The sequence below is a fragment of the Thunnus thynnus genome, chromosome 1 (genome assembly GCF_963924715.1).
Source record: "Thunnus thynnus chromosome 1, fThuThy2.1, whole genome shotgun sequence".
Taxonomy (NCBI): domain Eukaryota; kingdom Metazoa; phylum Chordata; class Actinopteri; order Scombriformes; family Scombridae; genus Thunnus; species Thunnus thynnus.
The window spans coordinates 9,910,263-9,932,492 of record NC_089517.1 but is presented as its reverse complement, the minus strand read 5'-3'; the positions used below and the strand labels follow the sequence as shown (position 1 = coordinate 9,932,492).

The 22,230-nt window shown below is 39.0% G+C and overlaps 1 protein-coding gene across 3 annotated transcripts in view; it reads left to right on the top strand.

The window, feature by feature from the left end:
* Positions 1-774: 774 nt before the first annotated feature.
* csnk1g1 (casein kinase 1, gamma 1) overlaps positions 775-22,230 on the top strand; it is a 31,294-nt gene continuing 9,838 nt past the window's right edge. For 2 of the 3 annotated variants that reach the window (XM_067579871.1, XM_067579949.1), the window contains exons 1-10: positions 777-986; positions 8,489-8,920; positions 9,499-9,539; positions 11,052-11,121; positions 18,236-18,387; positions 20,361-20,595; positions 20,737-20,822; positions 21,491-21,575; positions 21,776-21,924; positions 22,021-22,128. In XM_067579871.1, coding sequence (XP_067435972.1) covers positions 8,734-8,920; positions 9,499-9,539; positions 11,052-11,121; positions 18,236-18,387; positions 20,361-20,595; positions 20,737-20,822; positions 21,491-21,575; positions 21,776-21,924; positions 22,021-22,128 — 1,113 coding nt within the window. In that variant the 5' untranslated portion in view covers positions 777-986; positions 8,489-8,733. Of the gene's footprint in view, positions 987-8,488; positions 8,921-9,498; positions 9,540-11,051; positions 11,122-18,235; positions 18,388-20,360; positions 20,596-20,736; positions 20,823-21,490; positions 21,576-21,775; positions 21,925-22,020; positions 22,129-22,230 lie in introns of all 3 variants that reach the window. The other variant, XM_067579788.1, reaches the window with a different exon arrangement.

Here is a 22,230-nt window from a genome sequence, read left to right as displayed (position 1 = left end):
AGTCTGCCTTAAAACAACAGTCAGGAGCCCAAATGAACATTGAAATAGCTTTTTCTTCCCATAATCATTCCTCCAGTTCATACTGACTATTAGATGATCCCTTCATAATCCATTTACAATGTAAGTGATGGGGGACAAAATCCACAATCCTCCTTCTGTATGTAAAAGTTTATCTGAAGGTAATATGGAGTTTCAGTTATCCAAATAAGTCAAATCAAATAGATATCTTTCAATGTTACAGTCTTTTTAGTGCATAAATCCCTCTTTTTGAAACTATACTTCCACAGCAGCTCAACAGGGAAACACAAAGAGGGAATTTTATGCTAAAGAAAGTTTGTAAATGTGGCAGATATCCACTTGATATGACTAAGTCAGACTGCTGAAGCCTCATATAAGCTTCAAATAAACTTTTTAATGCATTTTTGCACAAAATGACTGTGTGGACACACTGTGGATTTTGGCCACCATTACTTACACTGAAAGCATGAATAGGATCTTTTGATAGCCAGTATGAACAGGAAGAATGATTAGTGAGGAATACCTGTTTCAGTGTTCATATGGACACCTGACTGTTGTTTTAAGACACACTTAAAAAAAAATTGTGAACCCATCCTTTAAATTGCTGACAAACACTAATGGATGTTTTTTCAGTTGCAGACTGACACTTAAGTATTATTAGAAAAGTTAAACATATAGTGTGTGTGTGTGTAATAGTTAATTAGCCTGTATCAATGTGACCTGGAAGTGTGCGCCGTGAAGCGGGCGGTGCCGTGTTTGTACATCCGGTGTGTTCGAACCTTTCACGAGCAGCGGAGGCAGGCGAGCAGTGAAGAATGGAGAGAGCTGCTACTCCGCTGTTAGCGTCAAACATCAGCGACCATAAGTAACACCGAAAACCTCACATCAGGCTCCAGCCATTCGTGTACACGTACCAAGAGCAAATACCCAAGCCGTGTCCGGATCGTCCGGAGTTAACCACAGCGAAGGTGAGCCTGTTGTGTTTGTTTGCAGCGAGCTAGCAATCCAGCGTTTGGAAGGAGGCTTTTTTTTTTTGGTTGTTGGCTAATATTTTCGTTGCTAACGGAGCTAATTTCCTTGTTGCGCTCGGTCCTGCTGTCACCTAGCCATCAGTAGATGTTGGCTAAGGCGTTAACACCAAGCGATGAGTGTGGTTGCTTTATTTGCTTCCCATTAACTAACTAAATATTATGATTTATCATGAAAATGTCAGTATCTCGATTTTTCATAGAAGATATTATAAGCTAGCCCAACCACTATCGCTAAGTAATGTTTGGCTAACGTTAGCTTTGCGGCTGGTTAGTCAGGTTTTACATTTGGCAAGCTGGAAAGCTAACTTGGCTAACGTTTAGATCGCTCACTAATCGATGTGAATATCACTAATGTTTGGCTGCCAGGGCTGGCTTTTGTTCATACAACGTTGGCGTACAACTGCCAACTCGTTTCCTTGTTTTGATTCAACCGGAGGCCCGCTTACAAAGAATCGATCATCTTAAAATGAACCCCAGCTGCCTCCACCAAGCACTTCCTCACATATATAGTGTTGTCACTGTTTGTCGGTGCAAGCTAAGGGATGCACAGACAGGATGGCACAGAATAATGTGCAATTTGTGATTTTTATCGAGGCCCCCCCTCCTCAACCTGGTCACCCTTGGTAGAGTTGTATTGAAGCTTTTAACCGGTGCAAGTTTGATTTTTGCTCAGCCCAGATAAGGGGAGTGGATGTCAGTGTAACTGTACCTCCCAATGTAAATGTTCCTTGCTCATCAGCAGGAGCACATAGCTATCACGTATCTCAATGTAAAGTGTGATTGGCTAAACTGCTAGATGGCTTACTACTGAATTGACAGCATATGTTTTCACATGAACAAATGGGTGCTGTTTTATTACCTTTCACCTAGTACAATAATCGTTTCCTCCTATTTTTTGTTTTCCACTCAGTGACACATTGACATGCGTTAGTCAGCAGTGCAAACCAGATCTGATGTTGATGTTTTATTGGCTGACACATAACTTGCTGCAAATCTGCACAATCTAGAGTTAAGTGGATGAATGCTGATCTAATGTCCCACCAAACCAGAGGTTGACGTAAAGTAACTGTTGTGCGGCATTTATAGAAAAGTTCACGATGAAGTACAACACTTCACCAAATGTAAGCCTGTTTAACTTAAGTAAAATCCACTTCTCAAATTAAAATACATTGTGTAGATATGTGAAATTTTTCACACTTGCATTTAACACACTGCAGTTAATCATATACTGGACAAAACTTAAGTCAAAGGCAAGTCCCTCACAATGTGTTCTTATTTATTTCCTACTATAGACTAACTCAGTTAAGTTCAAATAAGTTATAATTGTATTAACAAATTGTAAGATGTGCTTCAGTTGATGATACAAAATTTTTGAGTTGAATACTTAAGGGGGGAAAAATGAGACTATTGTCAGTGATGTGGGTGAACATGCCAGACATGCGTGTATGCATCTGTTATTCTCTATGAATTGATGGAGGAGGGAAATCATGGATAATCTGAATTCCCACCAGTTACAGTTAATAAGAGCTGGCTTTAAGGAGAGAGAGGCAGCTGTTAGCTGGCGCTGCCACAGTAGGAGCCTGCACTATTGGCAGGCCCCCCTCTCAGGCTGATCTTTCCACTGAAGGTTAATCACTCCATTCAGAGCCTTTATGTTTCTATGAAAATGAAAAGATGTCAACAGATTAGTAGTTTTTGATGATGAGCTAGAAGTATCTCAGGTCCTCAAGACTTTTTGACAAGCAAAAATATTTGGGTTGTAAATACTTGTTGAAGTCTTGAATACAATTTTAATGCCACCTTAGTGTGTTGCTGGAAGAAATGTGCTAGTGAATAGTGCTATGCATCTTTTTGATTACATCAGTATGTCTAAACTCCTAAATGTTTAGTCTTTTTGGGTACAAACAGCATCAAATAAACCTTTTTGGCACTCTTTACAGTTTCTTGTCTTGCTGCCATGGTTTTGTTCCTGTGACTGGACAGTAGTAAGATTTTAATAGAATATCCCCATTTAACTGGAATTTGATAACAGCACTGTTAAAATAAAACCATAACACCTTTAATACATTTTTAAAAATACAATATTTCTGCTGCATCATTTTCAGTGAGATTGCAACTGTAATATATTATTGTCTGATGCATATTTTCTGCTGAAAGAATATTGGTGATGTGATGCAGATTTTGTAAGGATCTTCATTAATATTACTGGCTGTCCTGTTCTTGCAGAATAAGCTTTATTCAAAAGTATAAAGCAGAGGAATTTCCTCAAGGTAGAGAAAGGCAGCTTTGTCTGAACAGAATGGCGTAGGGGTGCGATTGTTCAAAATATGCAATTTATTATTGCATTTTATTGGAATTTTTGTTTGTCTGCTTGCACTCTGAGGTCGGCCCATCAATAAAATTAGATTTGCCATTTTCTTGGAGGCAAAACTATTATGATTTTAATGCATAAATGACAAAAAGAGATAAATCAACACATAACAAGTTGAGTCCAGCAAGTTCTTCAGCCCAAATCAGAGAGTTGAGACATCACCTTGGAGAAGTAGGGATGGGAAATCAGAGTCAGTTTCCATATAAACATGTTTCCAAAATGTCTCATTCCTGGCAATCATGTAGCTTAGACAGTAACAATACTTCTCATTGCTTACAGTGACTAAACACCAAACTGAACAATGGCAAAATGCAATATTTGCTAAATCAATTTTAAAATAAACCTGGCAGTACCAGCAATATACTTCAACATTTGTTACCAACACATGCTATTATTAGCTCTTATGAAAAAAAAAAAAGATTTGTTTAACAAACCAGTAAAGAGGTTTAGTAAGCTGATGACAAGTGGAAGTTATAAAATCCTTTTAATAGCTCCTTCTTGGAAATTGCTTTGAGAGGATGCCAGAAGGTGTGTTTTCTCCAGCACGTCTAATCTATCAGGAGACATGGCAGGGATGAAGGCCGGGGATTCCCCACCTTACATCCAAACTGGAAAAGCCATTTGGATAAACCACAGAACATTTTCTATTCCACAGTTTACAGTAAAGTGCATTGCTTACATTTGTTCTTTCCTTTATCAATTAGGTGGTTGATGGAGATGAATTTACCCTTGAACGTCCGTGCAATATAATGCTGTAGCTCCATAATATTTATTTTGTAATTTTTTTAAATACATATAGCAACTGAAAACAATTACAGCAACACAAAGTAATGCAATTCAGTACACCACCTACTATGTTCTCAAAATGACAATGGAGTAAACCATTTTAACACTTCACTCAGCTAAAATTTAATATCATAAGCCCTCCAAAGGTGGTAGTTTTATGTGGCTATAATATTGGATTACATTACATTTTACACCTTTTGTGTGTGTTATCGTGTTCACCTTCTGCAAGCTGGATGAAAGCCAAGTGCAACAAAATTTCATTGTGACTTTAAGATGTGAGTGAGATGGAAATAGACCGGCTAGACCATCGCCAGGACGTAAAGTAAAGGCTCATTTTTAACAGATTTACATATATTTAGTATTGAGCATGTAACAACACATGAAATATAGCTATGTGATAATAACCAGAGGAAATTATGCATAAGTAGATACATAATACATAGGGGCTCATTACATCATGTTGTTTGCAGCACTTAGGCCTATTTAATTAAAGGCTGGAAATTTGTTAACCCAATGTATATACACACAGCGAGCACTTTATTAGGAACATTTGTGCAAATCTAATGCAATCCAATACAACAGCTCTGCCATAAATTCTACTTTTACTTAAAGGTGATAATTCGGGTGATAATTTTATCCACCCAATTAACATACATGAAGGGGGCAAAATATTAGGAACACCTTTTGATATAATGCACTCCAGTCCACCACCACCATTACCACCCACTAAGGCCTCAATAATAACCATTAAGTAAAATTATCACATTTCTGACAATGTCAACAAAAACAATATACGGTATTATTTATTATTTCGAATTTATGGCAGAGCTGTTGTATTGGATTGCATTAGATTTCACAGGTTTTCCTAATAATAAAATAAAAATAAACAATATTTTTCAGTCCTCACCCTCAGGTTAGACATGTCCCAACATGTTTAAATACAGACTGTGATTGTGTAATCTGTTTAGTAAAACAGCACAAAAGGAAATTCCAACCAGGTTTATGTCCAAAAATAATAAACTCGCTCGTCTTGTCCATCTTGTGACAAGAATGGATCAGTGTATACAACGCCATACTGTACCTGGAAACACCTGTTGCAAAAATGTTTTTGTGCACTTGCAATCCAACATCAGTAATTAGCTGTCTGAGTTTAATTGCTGTTATTTTCACTGTTTGTGAAAACACGTTTGAACTGCCGACACATAACGTCACGCTACCATATGGATTTGTCAGAACAATGAGACAGGCAGCACATGTGTTTCTGTTTAAATCAAGCTCTTATTTTTTCACTTTAAATACAAAAACTAATAAATAAATCTAAACAAGAATAAATTAACAAATGAGATTATTAAAGATTGGAAAGGAATTATTGAAAATTTTAAATAATTTCAGGGCATTGTCCCCTTTGAAATAATTACTTCTGGTCTTCAACAGTATAGACTTATTAGGCTACTGTATTTCTCTTTAAACATGAAATTAAAAAAAATAAAATAAATAACCACATTAAACACTTGGAATTTAAGACTTGACTGACCAAAAAAAAAAAAAAAAGACTGCTCGACTTGAAGAATCTCAGTCGAATGAGGGGTCCCTGACAGATGATTCGACTCATCGACTTTCAGGGGACGACCCTACTGTAGCTTCATAAGCTGTAACATCTTAACTTCCAAAAATAACAGTTTTAGGAGCCAAAACATAAAATAAACTTAACTGCCCATCCTTTGTGAATGTAGGTATGACTTTGTTTTTTTTGTGTCTGCACTCCAGGAGAAATGTTTGTTTTAGAAATGGCAGTATTTAAGTGATTTACAGTAAGAGGAGAATATCTGCTTAGTCTAAGCTAACCGTCGTTAACGTTAAGAGCTTAATGTTTTGTAATTTGAGATGTGGTGTGTTAAATGTGTGAAATTTTAAAGTGTCAGGTCAGTTATGTCGACCATATTCCATATTATCTCTTTCATTTGTCCATGTAAAAAGGGCGGATATTGGCAAGCTAACGTTAGCTTTGTCAGTTGGTTCATCCAGCTAGCTAACGCAACAGTTCCACCTGGCAGGTTGTGGTTGTAAATGTTTAGTAACAACTCATCTCCACATGAGAACTAGTTTGTGTGGTGCAACTGGTTTTAATTTAGATCTCCCTGTCGTAAACTCTTAGGTTATAACTTAGATTAAATTAACTTCTCGTCCTTTTTATATGAAGATATTAAACTTCACTAGAATCTTCAGGAAAAACGACTTGCTATAAAGACATTTGGAAAAGACAAAAGCATTTAATATATGGTCAATTTATAAATGATTATTTGCACAATGGAAAGAGTTACAGCTCAGCGTTGGTCTTTACAGCAAACCTGTTTTATGGCCATGTTGTTCTGTTCCTGGTTTTATGTAATAGCAACAGTGCACGGTTGCCCTTGAGAGCAAACTAGCTGTCTTTGATGTTGAGATCTGTGCAGGCAATACTGAGCATGAGTCATCCGGAAGCCCACACACAAATACTTCTCAGCAGCAGCCTTTCCATGCTCAGGAATTACAGCATAGTCATGATCTTTTTAAATAAAAACATTTACTAGGTGTCCATGAATTGAAAGCGAGTGTGTTTTTGTTTTGGTTGAATAATTGGCTAATAGTAGTTGGTATTCTGCCTAATTTACAGTTGAAATTAACAGCATAGGAAATCCCCTAAAGAGGCCCTCACTTGATAAACATCATATGTCTTATAACATCATATAGGGGAATGGGGGTTGGGGGGGGGGTAGCACGCACCTGGGCAGAAAAAATGATTTTCCTGAGCACCTGATAAAATCAAAGCAGTGTCCATCAAGTTAATCTTTGGTGTCCTTGGGAGCAGACAGTAGCTTTTATATAATTGTTTACATAATATCTCCCGCCGACATTGGCCGCTAGGCTATAGCTATGGGTGACGGAGAGTCTTAGGAGATGCCTCCATGATCAGAAACTATGACTTCTGTTGATGCTCAGACTGGTTGCTGTGTTTTCTGTGATGACTGTTAACGTGATGATTATCTCTTAAGCTCAAAGGTGTCGTCACAGCGAGCCAATCCTGTCCTCATCTGGCGTTATCTACCTGTAAACAGTGATTGTTTTTCAAACAGTGAATATGACTCATGATCTTGCTCATCTTGATCAGTAAATCTTGCAACTTTATGGTTATAATTTTGAAAATAATCATTGTTAAGATAACAGTGGAAAAACTAGTCATCACTGATGACTGGGTGGTTCTGGGTTTTTTTTTCCATTTTGATATGAAAAACCTGTGAAATTTAAATAAAAATTGGCAAGTTCTCAAGATTCAAATTCTTAAGATTTAACGTCTAATTGTGGTAATTAACCAGTTCACCCAGTGAAAATGAGTCCTCTCTAGCCACCCCATCATGCCCACTGTCTGTGCAGTATATGACCTACCATACACCCTCAAATGAACTCAAATGCAGTTTGTTTTTATTACACCTTTCATCAAGTAATATTAACAATAATGAAAACTTAAATGACAGTGTATTTCCATTTTTTGCTCAACCAAGGCACTGGCCTCGGAGCGGGAGTCGGTCACTGGGCGCTGCACTGTGGCTGCCTGCTGGTCCTAAGTAGTTTGGATGAGTCAAATAGGACAAAGTTCCTATATAGCTATAATTTAATGAAGCATAGCTAAACGTACCCTGCAATAAAGCAGGTGTTGTCTGGGTAGTTTTAGGGATGTTCTAAGCTGATCTGATAACTCAAAGTGCATTTTAAATGGTCATTACCAGATATTTTATTCCCAATTCAGTTCAAATCTTTCTACTTTATTGTGTTTGCTATATTCACCGCTTGGGTGAGCGAGGCATGTTTTTTAAAAATGTAGAAGTGGCTAAAATGTCTTCAAATTCAGAACTGTTTCAACTTGCCATGTGTCTGCTATGCCAGTGTTTCTGGAGGCAGTAATAGTGTTTTATCATTATCAAAGTGACTAAGGTAATATCAGATCCCCTGCAGTGGGATTGTAATGTGAATGTTTTAAGTATTTTTATTTGATTTCTTGTTCAGTGTTTTTATGTTTGTAAGAGCTAATAAGATATTTGTACAGTTGAAGCTTTATGAGAAAAAACTCCCTGAAAAGATTAGCCTACGTGTCATAGTTGGATTTATAAACCTAACATTATTTTTTGTGATTTTTATGTGGAGGGGATTAACACGGGAGACAATCTGTGGGAACTGTGCTACATATGGGATGGTCTTTGTGGATGCTTAATGTCTTATCTCTTTGTTATTTGCTGCTTTGTTACAGGTCTTCCACCTTCTTCCTTCCTGTGACAAATGTTGAAGCCAGAGATCAGCCTGTACAACAAGTGTTAGAGGTGCCAGGGCGAGGACGGGAAGGAGTGTCTGTTAGCCTTAACAGCTTTTGTCTCATGAAAGTGACTGTGCCGTTCAGGCACCGCCAGTGACCAGGGCTGTGGCTGTGGTGGGCCCGGCCCAGGAGGCCTTTTCGTACATCACTCCAGGCACTTGCTGACCTGTGCTGCTCACACCATGGATCAACAGAGAGATAAATATGGCGAGCGACCCGCTAGGAGCACTAAAGTTTCCCAGGGAAGCCGCAGCGGACACTCGTCCCGACCGTCGGGTTCCTCTAGCTCCTCGGGGGTTCTCATGGTGGGGCCAAATTTTCGTGTGGGCAAGAAGATCGGCTGTGGAAACTTTGGTGAATTGAAGCTTGGTGAGTTGCATTTAAAACTTGTGTTAAATGGTTCAAGATATAAAGCAATATTGAGGACTTGTAGCAGCTCTTAATGGTTCTGTGTTAAGCTTTATCTACAGAGTTTGCAGGAAATGTAAATAAAAACTTGTGTCATCACTTACAAAGTTGCACATTCCCTGGCAGATTTTTGTAAAGCCTGAAAGGAGCCCTGTGGAGTTTTCTTGTAAACAAAGTGTTTCTCGCTGCAAAGCCAATTTTTGATATATTTTTAATCCTGCATTGTCTACATCCATGTTAACTACTTCTTCTTCGTCTCTGCCTTTTGTTGCCACATTGCTACATTTCTTTGAGCCTTACTGTCGGCAGCTGTTGTTCAGCAGAATAGCATGAAACCAATGGCGGGATGTGAATGTGTTGTGAATCACCTCAGCCATGTGTTTGTGTTTGATCCAAACAAAATGGGGACGCATGTGTAAGAAATATTGTTTGTAGCACTACTGGTGGTCAATAACTCCACAGGGTACGTTTTTTAAGTGTTGTAGTTCATCTTAAAAAAAAGTATCTAATGTATACTATTCTTTTCCTTTCTTATTCAGGTAAAAATCTCTACACCAACGAGTATGTAGCTATTAAACTGGTAAGTGCACCTCACTTCTGCAGATACCACAGTCACCTGGTTCAGTCTGTAAAGTGGAGCTGTCGTTTTAATTCAGGATCTGTAGTATTGGTATTAAGGCAAAATTTAACATGAGTATACCTGAGCAACATCACTCCATTAGAAAGGGTAGTTTTATGATCGTTTTTTTTAAACAAAGAGGTCAGTAATAATGAGAAACTGAAATTGTTCATTCCATTAGTATTCCTAAAAAGAGGTAAACACCTATACCTAATGATGCAGCTTCTATTCTTGATTGTAGATATGCAGCAAAGTGTACTAATATTAGACTGTTTGTCGACTGTTGTGTTAGACAGGAAAGCTGCTGCATCAGGCAAAAGGTTATTGTGATTAATTTTGACACAAATTGCATGTTTTATAATATCCATTTGAATATTCGAGGATGAAACATAACCCGACATTTTAGTTCATTGTTCTGGTTGTGCTGAAGTGGTACAGTAGGGTGTTTTGTTATACAGTGAGGATACTTGGCTAGGTGTGTCTTTCCAGCGGCCGCTGGACTGGAAATCATGACTCCTGACTCATGCCTTTATTATTGCTCACTAGAGAGTTGTAAATTGCCACAGTATCAAAGTATTAAGCTCACCAAGCCAAGTAGTTTTCAGCTATATATACGCCACTGTATGGCGCGCTGACACTGATGTAGTGCTTTTATATGATTAAGAAATGATTCACTTAGATGTGTGTTGAGTTTTGAAAGCATCAGTGAAGTGGAAACCTTAGATTCGGGGGCACTATGGGGCACTCGCACAAAATCTGGTAGTGTAACTTTAGCTCGTACCCAGGTCAGTTTTCTGATTTTTTTTTTATTTTTAAAAAATTATAATTATTATTTTCAATTAATTTTAATTGTCTACTTAGTAATCTATATCAAACTTACTTAGATTTTTACATTTTACTGCACAAAACGAGATGTGTAAGTTAAGTGTAGTGTTATATAAAAATAAGTGGAGCCAAACATGCAAAATGAAGACTGACGGTGGCTCTTTTAGGATGACTGATAACGTTAAGAGTCCATCATCTTCTCTTACGGAGTAGTTGGTGGAAGACAAAGATGGGAGGAACGTGGTTTTTAATCCTAGGTGACGGGACATGATTAATATATTTGATATATATGCAGTAGAAAGAGCTGCTGTTGACGTTGGTGCAAACTGCTACCCAAACACACATCTCTGACTGTGTTAGAACTGCAAGAGTCAGTTAACTTGTAGTCCTGCAAGTGGAAGATCAGTGAAGTTTCCTGGTTCCACCCAAATTTCATGGGAAGGCATGTTTTGTATATACCCTCGGGTGTGAAATGAGTCATCAAAATTGTTGTTGACAATGCAGCCTTTTAAATAAATTTCCACTTGAATGTAATTCCTTTTTCCTCTTTTCTTCTTCTTCTTCATTTTCACTTTCATTTTAAGAAGTTATGTTAGTTGAAGTCTTTGTCATTAACTGTGTACTGGTTTTGGTGTTTCTTCTGTGCAGGAACCAGTGAAGTCGAGGGCACCACAGTTGCATTTAGAGTACCGGTTCTACAAAACACTGGGAACTACAGGTAAGGTCCCAGAGTTAGTACTTCCACTCATTCCTGCGTTTTGTTTTTTTTTTTGTCCTGCATGATTTGACCTTTACCATAGATCAGCCCAGAAGATTGCATCATTTCCACAACAAGTGATTACTCCTCTCAGGTTATGTATTGATATTAAGCTGGCTCAGCAACTTATTTTAATCTCCAAAACTTTATGTGTGTGTGTGTGTGTGTGTGTGTGTGTGTGTGTGTGTAAGTTTGTACGCCTCCGTGCATAGGGAGTGTGTTGAAAGCGGTGACCTTTCTTTTCAAGGGGTGCAATTCAAAAATGAGGAAGGGAGTTGACATACAGTCCCTACATAAAGCCACAAAACAGATGTAATATTGGATTTTTCTTCTCATCCCTTGAAAAGACATCCCTGTTGTTATCTAGGCAGAATGCAGGAGGTGTCAGGGGCCATATTTGAAGGTGTAACTTATGCTCAAGCTCAGTGCTGTATGTTGGCTGTATTATTCAGTGTGGCACACTGGCACAGTGTTGGTCTGGAAGGATCTAGTCTGGGTGTGTTGGAACATGTTTCTATGTACACAGTGAAGAACTAAGTGACTTTTTTTAAATTTAGGTAAGTAGTTGCCTTGAAAAACTCCCTTAACACTTGCTATAACTGATTTTATGGTAACAAGCTGTAAAAACACTGTTGACATATTATCACCCTATAAAGTTGACGTAGCAAACTTGTTTGCAAACCGCCACCTGATGAATGCAAGTCCAATATTTACTCTCCTTTTAGCTTTATTTTTGGTTTAAGGGAAATATCTGGTTCTTTTGCTGCTAAATGCTCCACTGCGTTCACCAGCTAATTGCTAACTTTGCATGTCTGCTGTTCGGTGTCGGGCAGGCATCGTGCAGTGGGTTTTTAGAGCTTTTTTCCACTGAAAACACCTGCTTGTTGTTGGCGATGCTGATGAGAGCTGCGAGAATGAACCGAAACTGTAAAGTTGCAGGACAGAAAACCAAAACAATGAGCTGAAAGATGCTAAAAAAGCTTCGTAGAGCTAAGAGGAACTGCTTAGTCAGGTGGTTATTTTTCTGTGGCTTCATCACCACAGCTCCTTCCACATTTCACATAGCCATTTGATCCATTGTAATAAAAAATTATTGATTGTAGCCACTTTAAGGAAATGAGTCTGTGAGGTTGACCTTAGTGTGCATGTTTGCCTGACTGAAAAAATACATTTTAATTTGCCCACATGGCTATATATCTGCAGCGTGAGGCAGGCATATATATATTGTTGCGGCGCTGCTGAATCACTTAGTAGGGGGGCTACCTTTTTAGCTTTCTGTTGTCTTATTGAAGCATCTGGAATTAATGGACAGAAGTTATTTTCACTGCGTGAGGCCAGATCAAACAATCAAAGGTTACAAATCACCATATGGTCTTTGTTTCATATATTAAATATGCATGTTATGAAATGTCAGTGTGCAGTTTTCTCAGTTTGTCATAAAAGATTAGTCAAGGTTCGCTGACGCATCCCTGTTACAGCAACCACTGACAAGTATCTTGTGAGGATTAAATGAACACAACAGAGAATTAAATTAAGGCACAGACTCTTTTAGTCATGGTATTAGAGGAAATGGGTGGGAGCACTTGAAACAATAGAACAATAGCTTGTCATTGCCATTTTGATAAAAAAACGGGCAAAATGATGTGCACATTGCTGGTAGTCACATGAATACACTTAAAACTTGCAGCTGTTGATCGATTAAACTCGTGAGATCATTTTCAATCCTGTGAAACAGTAAAGTCACAGATTTGTACCGGCCTGGGTCACAGTTCGGCACGGAAAATAAAAGCTATGTTTTTTGTGATGCATGATCTTTTGATGTGCTTTTTCGGAGCTCCTCGTGCGTATATGATAACCAGACTGGGAATATAATGGCTATTGTTTTGCAAAAGGCAAGGGCTGGAAAAGGCCAACTGTGCGGAAACTCATTAAATATTTAGAGAGTGGGTCTGCCTCTCTCTCTTAGTACTAACCTGCCTCTGTCCTCTCCTCCAGATGGGATAACGTGACCTCATTTCTTCGTGTGCTGTGTTGCTGTGCCACATTCCTCTCAGCCAATGTTGTTGTCGTCGCTGCCTTTTGCGACAGGATCTTTATGAATTAATGTAGTCTGACTCAGACGCTCAATCAGGTGTTGTTTTCTATAACCAACTGTCACTGGATATTCATGAGGATTATTCAATTAGGAATCACGCATCTCCTTCCAAATATGTAAGAATATTTGCCAGTGAAGTCGACGCCGGTAGCGTCGCTGTCATGGCTTTATAAGAGCCGTTATTGTGCCAAGAACAAGACGGTTGTGAAGATCAAGAGGTTTTGTTCAAGGGTGGGTGGACACAATTGTGCTGTTAAAGGTATTGGCAGCCAGACCTCATCATAAAACATTACAGCAGCTCTGTAACCATTGCAGTCTCAAGGAGTAACAGCAGTCAGTGCTTCATAACGGCATCATTGTATTCAGCCATTTTAGCTGCAGTCACATAATTTTGACGGTGAACAGTCTGTCATGTACATTTCCTTGTGAAACATGATCAGGCATTGCGGCGGTACACGAGCACTGAAGAAATGAATTTAATATTAGAAAATCCCATTGAACATGATCGGCCTTTAACTGTTTTATGTTTTTTTTTTTAGTGCAGTTTTTGTAACTTTTTCAGACATAAGGTCACTGGTTGCATTAATAAGAGAATTTTCCATCCTTTGCCAACATTTATAATAATTCATAGATTCATTTTGTAGAATACTGCAACACTATAACTAATAGAATGCAAATGAATGTGGCGAAGTGGCACACAAATGGCCAGACAGATTGTCAGCGCTCAGCAGCGCAGGTTTCTGGAAAAGCGAGCCAGCAAATATGTCAGAAATCAAAAACCGGCCAGCTTGATGTCGAGCGTAGAGCCGAGCGATCGGAAGGCCGCGGCCGATCAAAAGCGGATCAGCACGGCGCACGAATCCTCACGTGAGTCGAGAGCTGGCTCTGTTCCACAAGAGAACGACGTACATGTTCAGTGGAGTCATTGCATTGTAGCCCTCGTCTCCTCTTTTTAAAGTGTAAAAACTCACCTTTTTAATAAATTTTTACAATGCCAAAATCCATCTATCCATCTGTTCTCTAAACTGCTTGTCCCGCGCAGGGGGGCTGGAGACAATCCCAGCACATAGTGGGTGAAATGGGGTACACTTTGGACAGGTGGCCAGTCTATCACAGGGCTGACACACAAACACACATACATGTATATTCTGATTAACACATTCACATTAACACACAGAACGACACCAGTCAGTGACGATGCAAAAAAAAAAAATTCCAGTTTGCTACATCGAACCCTTGATGTAATATCTGTCTTTTCCATTATTTAAAAAGCTCGAGGTTGAAGAAATCACTATTTTTAATCTTTCTGCAACATTAAAATTTTTTTTTATTCTGAGCCAAATACAACTTCCAAGCACAGGACTTGCTCTCCTCAAGTTTTCCAGCGTCTAAAGAAAAGGTCTGCTCTTTTTGAAAGGTGGTTTGAAAAATCACCGCAGAGAAAGCAAAGCGGCGTGCAGGGAGATTTGGGCGAGTGCCTCTCAGGCTTAGAACCACTCATATTCTTTCATCACATTCATCTTTTTCCCCCTTTTTTGTCGTAAAGGACGGCAGCCAGCAAATCTTTTAGCAACTATTAGATTACATTCATAGGAAAATGTATTCTTTTGTCCTTTTTTTTAAACAGTGAGGGCTGTTTTACTCAGAAGCTGATAGAAGTGATGCATCTGTGAAGGTCTTTATCAAATCTTTTTGTAGTTGATGATTTTAAACTGTTTTATTCTTATCACAGACCCACTGCTCTGCGTGATAATGAGTTATTAATGTTAATATCATGATTCAGTATGTTTGTTTTTCACTAGATAAGACAGCTGAGAAGTACACGCTTCGCATTATGTACTTTAAATTTATTTAAAATGAGTAAAGATAAGTCAGCCGTGTATTGAAATGTTGCTATAATGTCTGTGGAAATTGAACTGTCAGTCTAGAAGGTCGTGATAAAATCTGAGCAGCATGAACTAAATACCGAAATTCAACCATTTAACCATTTGCAGGACTTAATATTGCAAAAATATTGCTCTAATTTAGGCGAATCAACATTTCTTCACTCAGCGTGGCATTGCTTATTCACTAACTGATGCATACTGTCAGTGTGGATATTCAGTTGAAACTTGTGTATGCTACTCGCAGGCATACTCGACCAAGTCGGTACTACACCCAGGCGTTGCTCTCATTATTTTTAAGAAAATTGGATGAGAGAAGTCAAAAATTGGTAGCTTCCACCAAAGTTTGACTGCTCCTGTACAATTAAAGTATGCCTGGGAGCACCGTACACACAGATCCAGTCTCTTATGAGGACTGTTTTACTGTAGATAATGATGGTTACGCCGTCCTTCGTTTTTTTTACTCTGCTAGTAAAAAAAGCTTGACCAACCTTGTTTTTCAATTGAACAGCCGTTTATCCACTTGTTTACAGCACATCTCCAATCCGACACATTTTAGGCCTCCCACAGGCACCCGGGGTTTCGAGGCACTCATTCCTATGGTACAATTAGCAACCCACAGAACAGGATAATGGTGTCCAGAAACACAGGATGAAGCACAGCACGACTCCTACATGCCCATATGCTAGCTGACAATATTTACGCCACCTTTCATGCTGCAGTGTATTTCCCATTACCCAGCTGGCAAATCAAACGTCTTCAGCAACACATTCAGTCCAAATATGTTAACATATTACATCAGGATCAGTGTCAGTATTTAGTTTTATGATTATCAGCCTCTGCTTAAATCACTCGAGTAGAATAAAAGATTATGATAGCAGTCTGATCCCTTCTCTAAACTTGAGTCTGCCAACTTATTTCTCACTGCACACAAAACATGAATAAACACACGACCAAGATATTGCGGTCAGGCAGCCTGTAAACTAGTCTCACTTGTGTGTGCGCATGTGTTTGTGCAGAGGCAAAAATCCTCTTTAAACATGTACTTTATGAGGCAGCTGTGGCTCTGGAGGTAGAGCGGGTCGTCCACTAATCGGAAAGTCAGCGGTTCAATCCCCGGCTTCTCCGGTCCACATGTCTAAGTGTCCTTGGGCAAGATGCTGAGCCCTAAATTGTGGTGTGTGTTTGAATGGGTGGGCACTTTGGATAGGAAACGCTGTATCGCTCCTGATGAGCAGGTTGGAACCTTGCATGGCGGCCTCTGCCATCAGTGTATGAATGTGTGTGTGAATGGGTGAATGTTGGCAGTTGGTGTTGTAGACTGCTTTGAGTGGTTGATAAGACTAGAAAGGCTATATATATATATATATATGCAGTCCATTTACATAGAGAGATACAGTAGATATGTGAGGGTAAGAAACACAATGTACCATATCTGTTGTGTGTTTAAAAAAGTGTAGTGTGAAAGGTGTACAGTCATAATGACAAACCCACAGAGAATTATCACCTGACTGCAGTTCTTCTCAGTTCAAAGCAGTGAAAAAAAGCTCTGATAAACCTTACACTACCTTCCCAGCACCAAACGAAAGACAAACCCGGTGAACATTTAGCAGCTAAAGACCCAGATATTTCCCTCAGGAGTTGGACCAAAACAGAGCTGAAAGGAGAGTAAATATCAGACTTAGATTCATCAGTTGGCCTGAAACACAAATGCATCAACAACAACAGTAACTATAGATGTTCATGTCTAAATATGTCTAAATAAATTCACAGTACATGCATAAATATACAGCACACACACATACACACATCTCCATATATACACACAGGAATGACAAAGGTACAGTACTATTCTCTTTTAAAGTGCCCTGCTTTAGGATGGGGAACATAAAAAGCAATCAAGACATCCTTATATTTTTAAACTTCTATGCAATTATATATTTTCAAGGACTGAGCACAGCTCAAGCAGTCCGATAAAGGAAGGTCTGCCTGTATTTCTTTGAGGTTTCGTAAGGAGATCTTTTTAATGGGAATCTGACTAGCAGTACACAGGGGCAAAACTTTGGATAATGCTTCCACAAAGGCAATTAACAGTTTGACCTTATTTCCTGTTCTTTGAAACCGAAGTTCAGGACGATGTGGTCGGGAAGACGACAAAAGAATACAGATGTCACGCATAATAAATAAATAATCACCAAACAAACATTAGGTATTACACAATGTGTCTGCAGGATGGTTTGTTGTTTTAATTCACTTTAAATTTAGAAAGCTCCCTTTTGTTTGCTTTGGAGGTATAAAAGAAAAGTTACAATAGCTAATACCTGCCAGCCATTTACATTACAGCCTTAGGCATTAAGCTTACATACACCAAGTTCAACACCAACCAGGAGCTTTAATTTCCAGATCACAAGCATTACAAATAACCCGCAAGGAGTACCAGGGTCAGAGCAGCAGCCCTGCCATTATTCCAGTCACATTAGACTGATCACACAACACTGAACTGTGCTGTGGAAAGAAGTAAAATAAGAGCCAAGGTGACAGATGGAAGGGATTTTGTGAGAGAGGATATGATTCAGTTGGGAGGTTGTGATATGAGGCAGTGAAAAGATTAGTTTTCAGCCTGCAGTAGGAGAGCGACACAGTTGCATTCGCAGGCGCCGGCGTTGTATTTTACCTCCGGAGTTAATGTTTACCGAGCAGCCTTCCCCGCTCTCTGTCCTCAGTGACCTTGTGGTGCTCCTCCTCCTCCTCCGATCTGTCTAGTCTGAGGCCTCTTACGGTTCACCTCAGACCCAACTTAGAAATATCATTAGTCAAAGGAGGCAGGAATAATAAACATCCTTGCCACCCTCAGACTCTCAGGATCATTGTAGGCCTATTCTGCTTTTCATTATCCACTAATTAGTATTTTTCTTTTCTTCAAGATGTTTGAAGTTTACTATCTAAGCTATTAACAGTCTAATACACTTCACTTCACTTGCAAACACGCAAAGTTAACAGGAATTCGGATTACTTTGACAAATGCGAGAACAAGCACAGCTGTGTCTGTGGGGATTTTTCTGTTTGTATGTCTAACCGCTCTCTCCTCGTGTTTCAGCTGAAGGTGTGCCCCAGGTGTTTTACTTTGGGCCCTGTGGGAAATACAACGCCATGGTTCTGGAGCTGCTGGGCCCGAGTCTAGAGGACCTCTTTGACCTTTGCGACAGGACCTTTTCACTGAAGACTGTCTTAATGATAGCAATTCAGTTGGTGAGTGTTTAGCATGATACAACCCAGTGAGTTCTTCTTCTGCTCATTTATTTTGTATGATATGTAGGAGTATCAGTTTTTTTCTGGTCAAAACAGCTGATCAGTTTACTGTAAATTCAAATAATGACTAGTTCTCAAAAATAGCTAGGGTGAGGTCTTTTAAACAAATCAAGGGTGGGTTAAATGAAACTCAACACTTCTTGCAAAAGAGAGTCTGTCCGCTGAATCACTGGAAGGGTTTTAAATGTGAAATAGATGAAGAAAAATCTTAACTAAAAGTATACTTACTAGCTTTTTGTTGGAGCTTTTGAGTAGGATGGAGGATTTTTTTTTTTTTTTTGGTCCGACCACTCTCTCCAAGGTCAGAAATGAACTCTCACACCCAAAATGAATGAAGGAAGGAAGTGGAAGCAGCAAAATAACACAGCAAAGGAGAGCTACCAAAATATGAAAAAATATAAACTGGGAAATTAGAAATACACATGTCTCAAAAAACAGCCTGTTTCTGTTTTACACACTGTATGAACCAGACAACCTAGTGCAAAACTGTGTGAGCTGAGATTTTGAAAATCTAGGAAAGTTTGTACTAGTCAAACTGAATGAAACTGACTATATAGCTGTTGTGCAGTGTTTTAAAGCGTGTCAGTGGAATAATGGATAATGTATTGGGCTGAATGCACCCAAAGTCCTGAGCAGGTGCAAAGGAAATGGTGCAGAGTGTCCTATTACCCGGTCTGCAAAATAGGTGTCTGTCCGTCTGTACACACGTACTACTCATCAGAGTCAGGGATGCTGGGAGCTGTCAAAAAGAGCAAAGCCATCACTGAATCTCATTAAGTTCGAGCAGCTCAGAGAGTTGTTTGACCTAGTCTTTTAGCCGCCTCAGACATCTCAAAAATTTCTAACATTTCATTTTGTCAGCACAAAATCTGCAGTGCTCTTGTAATGCAGATAGCCTTTTGCAAATTTGTAAGGAAAACCTTACAAAACAGCACAACATAATCACGGTCCTGCAGAGCAGAGAGTCGCCTTGCACTTCTGCTAATCTCTCTTATATTTATCACGTAGCTCTTCCTCTTTATTTTTTTGGCAAGAACAATTGATCCCACAGTAAGTGCTGCGAGCTTGTACTCCTCCTACTCGAGATCCTTTTTTTTGGTCAGCTGAAGGAAAGTCATGTTTCACGTTTAGCTTGGCGAGACAACAAGGTATCAAGATCCCTCAAGATCAAACCCTAAGAAAAGGATCTTTTGAGCACATTACTTATTGATGTTTGAGTTGATCCGGTCAATTATAGAGTTCTTTTTGGAAACGAGAGAGAGATTCAGTGAACACTCGGTCAAACGTTTTCTATTTCTAATCTATTAAATGAAATGTTCTGTCCTACATCTCAGTTAGTGGTTTGACGTTTTGGTTCAGTATCAACACAGGCTTTTGTTGTGGTGTGACAGTCTGCAGCCACTGCCAAAGCTGTACTGTGCTGAAACAATTAGTGAATTAATCATTGGCCATTAAGAATAAATTAATCAGTGACTATATTAATGAACAATTCATCATTTATTGGGTAGAAGCACTAAATATTTTGTGGTTATAAGTAGACCTAACCCCAAAACCTTTTAGACATTTTACAGACTAAAAGGTTTACTGCCTAATTTAAAAATTACTCGAATCAATTACATGAATCAATAATGAACATATTAATTAGTTGAAGCCTTCGTGTTGCATAATGATGGTGTGTTTTTGGTTGTATGATTCATGTCTTTAAGTCAGCAATTGTGCGTTTACTGCGTGATCATGCAGAAGTCAATTTCTCATGAAATGCTGTTTTAAGACACTGTTGACTTCTGTTGCAGCAGTGTCAATTGTGAGTAATTGTGACTTCCGCATTTTCTGTCATTTTGACCTTCTGGTTAGCAATTATATGGGATTCTAATGTTGCTTTTCGCTGACTCTGCTGTATCCTTTCTCACCAGATTTCTCGAATGGAGTATGTGCACTCTAAAAACCTCATCTATAGAGATGTTAAACCTGAAAACTTTCTCATCGGACGGCAAGGGAATAAAAAGGAACACATTATCCACATCATTGACTTTGGTCTGGCCAAAGAGTACATCGACCCCGAGACCAAAAAACACATTCCATACCGGGAGCATAAGAGCTTGACCGGCACCGCCCGATATATGTCCATCAACACACATTTGGGCAAAGGTGAGATTTCATTTCATAGCTTTGTGTTTGTTTTTGGTCCTGTCGTTTTCTTGAAACGTCTCTTTTTTATGCAAGTCGGTTCGGCACTTTATACTTTATGAAGCGTTATCAGTGAAATGTTATCAAATCTTTTGCTTTTAGAGCAAAGCCGGCGAGATGACCTGGAGGCTTTAGGCCACATGTTCATGTATTTCCTTCGTGGGAGTCTACCTTGGCAAGGACTAAAGGTACACAACGTATATGGAAGTGTTACAAAATCTGTTACATGATCAGTTTCAACCTATGTGGAAAGATTTTCATTGATAAAGATAGATATTTTATTTGCAGTTGTTTATTAATGGTTACAAAAAAGGCTACAACTAAAGAGGAATATTAAGTGATGGTATAAACTTTGACATTGACAAATCACTCAGTCTAATCCAGCAGACTGTGTAGTCAAGATTAAGCAGGTTTGGCATACTCAGGGTTATCTCAATGTTAAAAGGGACGGACTGAAAGCTACAAGATTGTTTTCATTTAAAGATATAGCGCAAGCAAGAAAATCAGCCAGTTATAAAAAAAAGTCTGGATCACATCGGATGTTTACAAAGATTAAAGTTGTGTTAACATCTTTGCCACTATGAGCTTTTTTAGTTAGTTTAGCTGAGTAGCCATGAAGCTGCTGTTCTGTTACTGTTTCTATTTTTAAGCTCAGTCTTAAAAATAGCAAGTCAAGTCTAACAAAATGTGGTTTAAGATGGCAAATTGAGATGGTCAGAGCCAACATCGAAATCAATGTACAAAACCCTGATCATGTTTCCTTTTTACCAGCCTGTATTAAAAATGAAAACGACCCCGATTGATCCACATTAGACATCAGAATTGTTTCATACATCTGTCTGCGTTTCTCCTGCAGGCTGACACATTGAAAGAACGATACCAGAAGATCGGAGACACGAAACGAAACACTCCCATCGAGGTCCTGTGTGAGAACTTCCCAGGTATGCTGATGATTTTGGATGTTATATACTGATGGATACGGCTGTAAGGTTTAAAAGTGACCACATAGATATCGGCTGTCATTTGACCTGGCTTGATGTCATCGCAGAAGTCAGCTGTCCTCTGCAGAGTTTTTCACAATAATAGATTTTTCCCAATACAATATTTTTTGATATGTCTGTGTTTTTTTGGTCTAATTCAGAGGAGATGGCCACATACCTGCGATATGTGAGACGATTGGACTTCTTTGAAAAGCCTGACTATGAATATCTGAGGACTCTATTCACTGAACTGTTTGAGAGAAAAGGATACACCTTTGACTACACTTATGACTGGGTTGGCAGGCAGATAGTAAGTGACATATTTAAACTGTTAACAGATGCATTTTAAGTCGGACAACAAGTGTTTTTGACTGCACAGCATTGAATCGGTTATTATTCCCCACAGCCCACACCAGTGGGATCTGTCCATATAGACTCCGGAGCATCTGCTGTCACAAGAGAGAGTCATCCTCACAGAGACCGGCCCTCGCAGCACGCGCCAATAAGAAATCAGGTACACCGGGTTTTGTGTTTCAGTCGTGGACAAGTGTGCGTGTTTGCCAGGCTTTTTTTTATTTTTAAAAGAGAGAGAACCAGTGCGTTACAAGCTGAAATG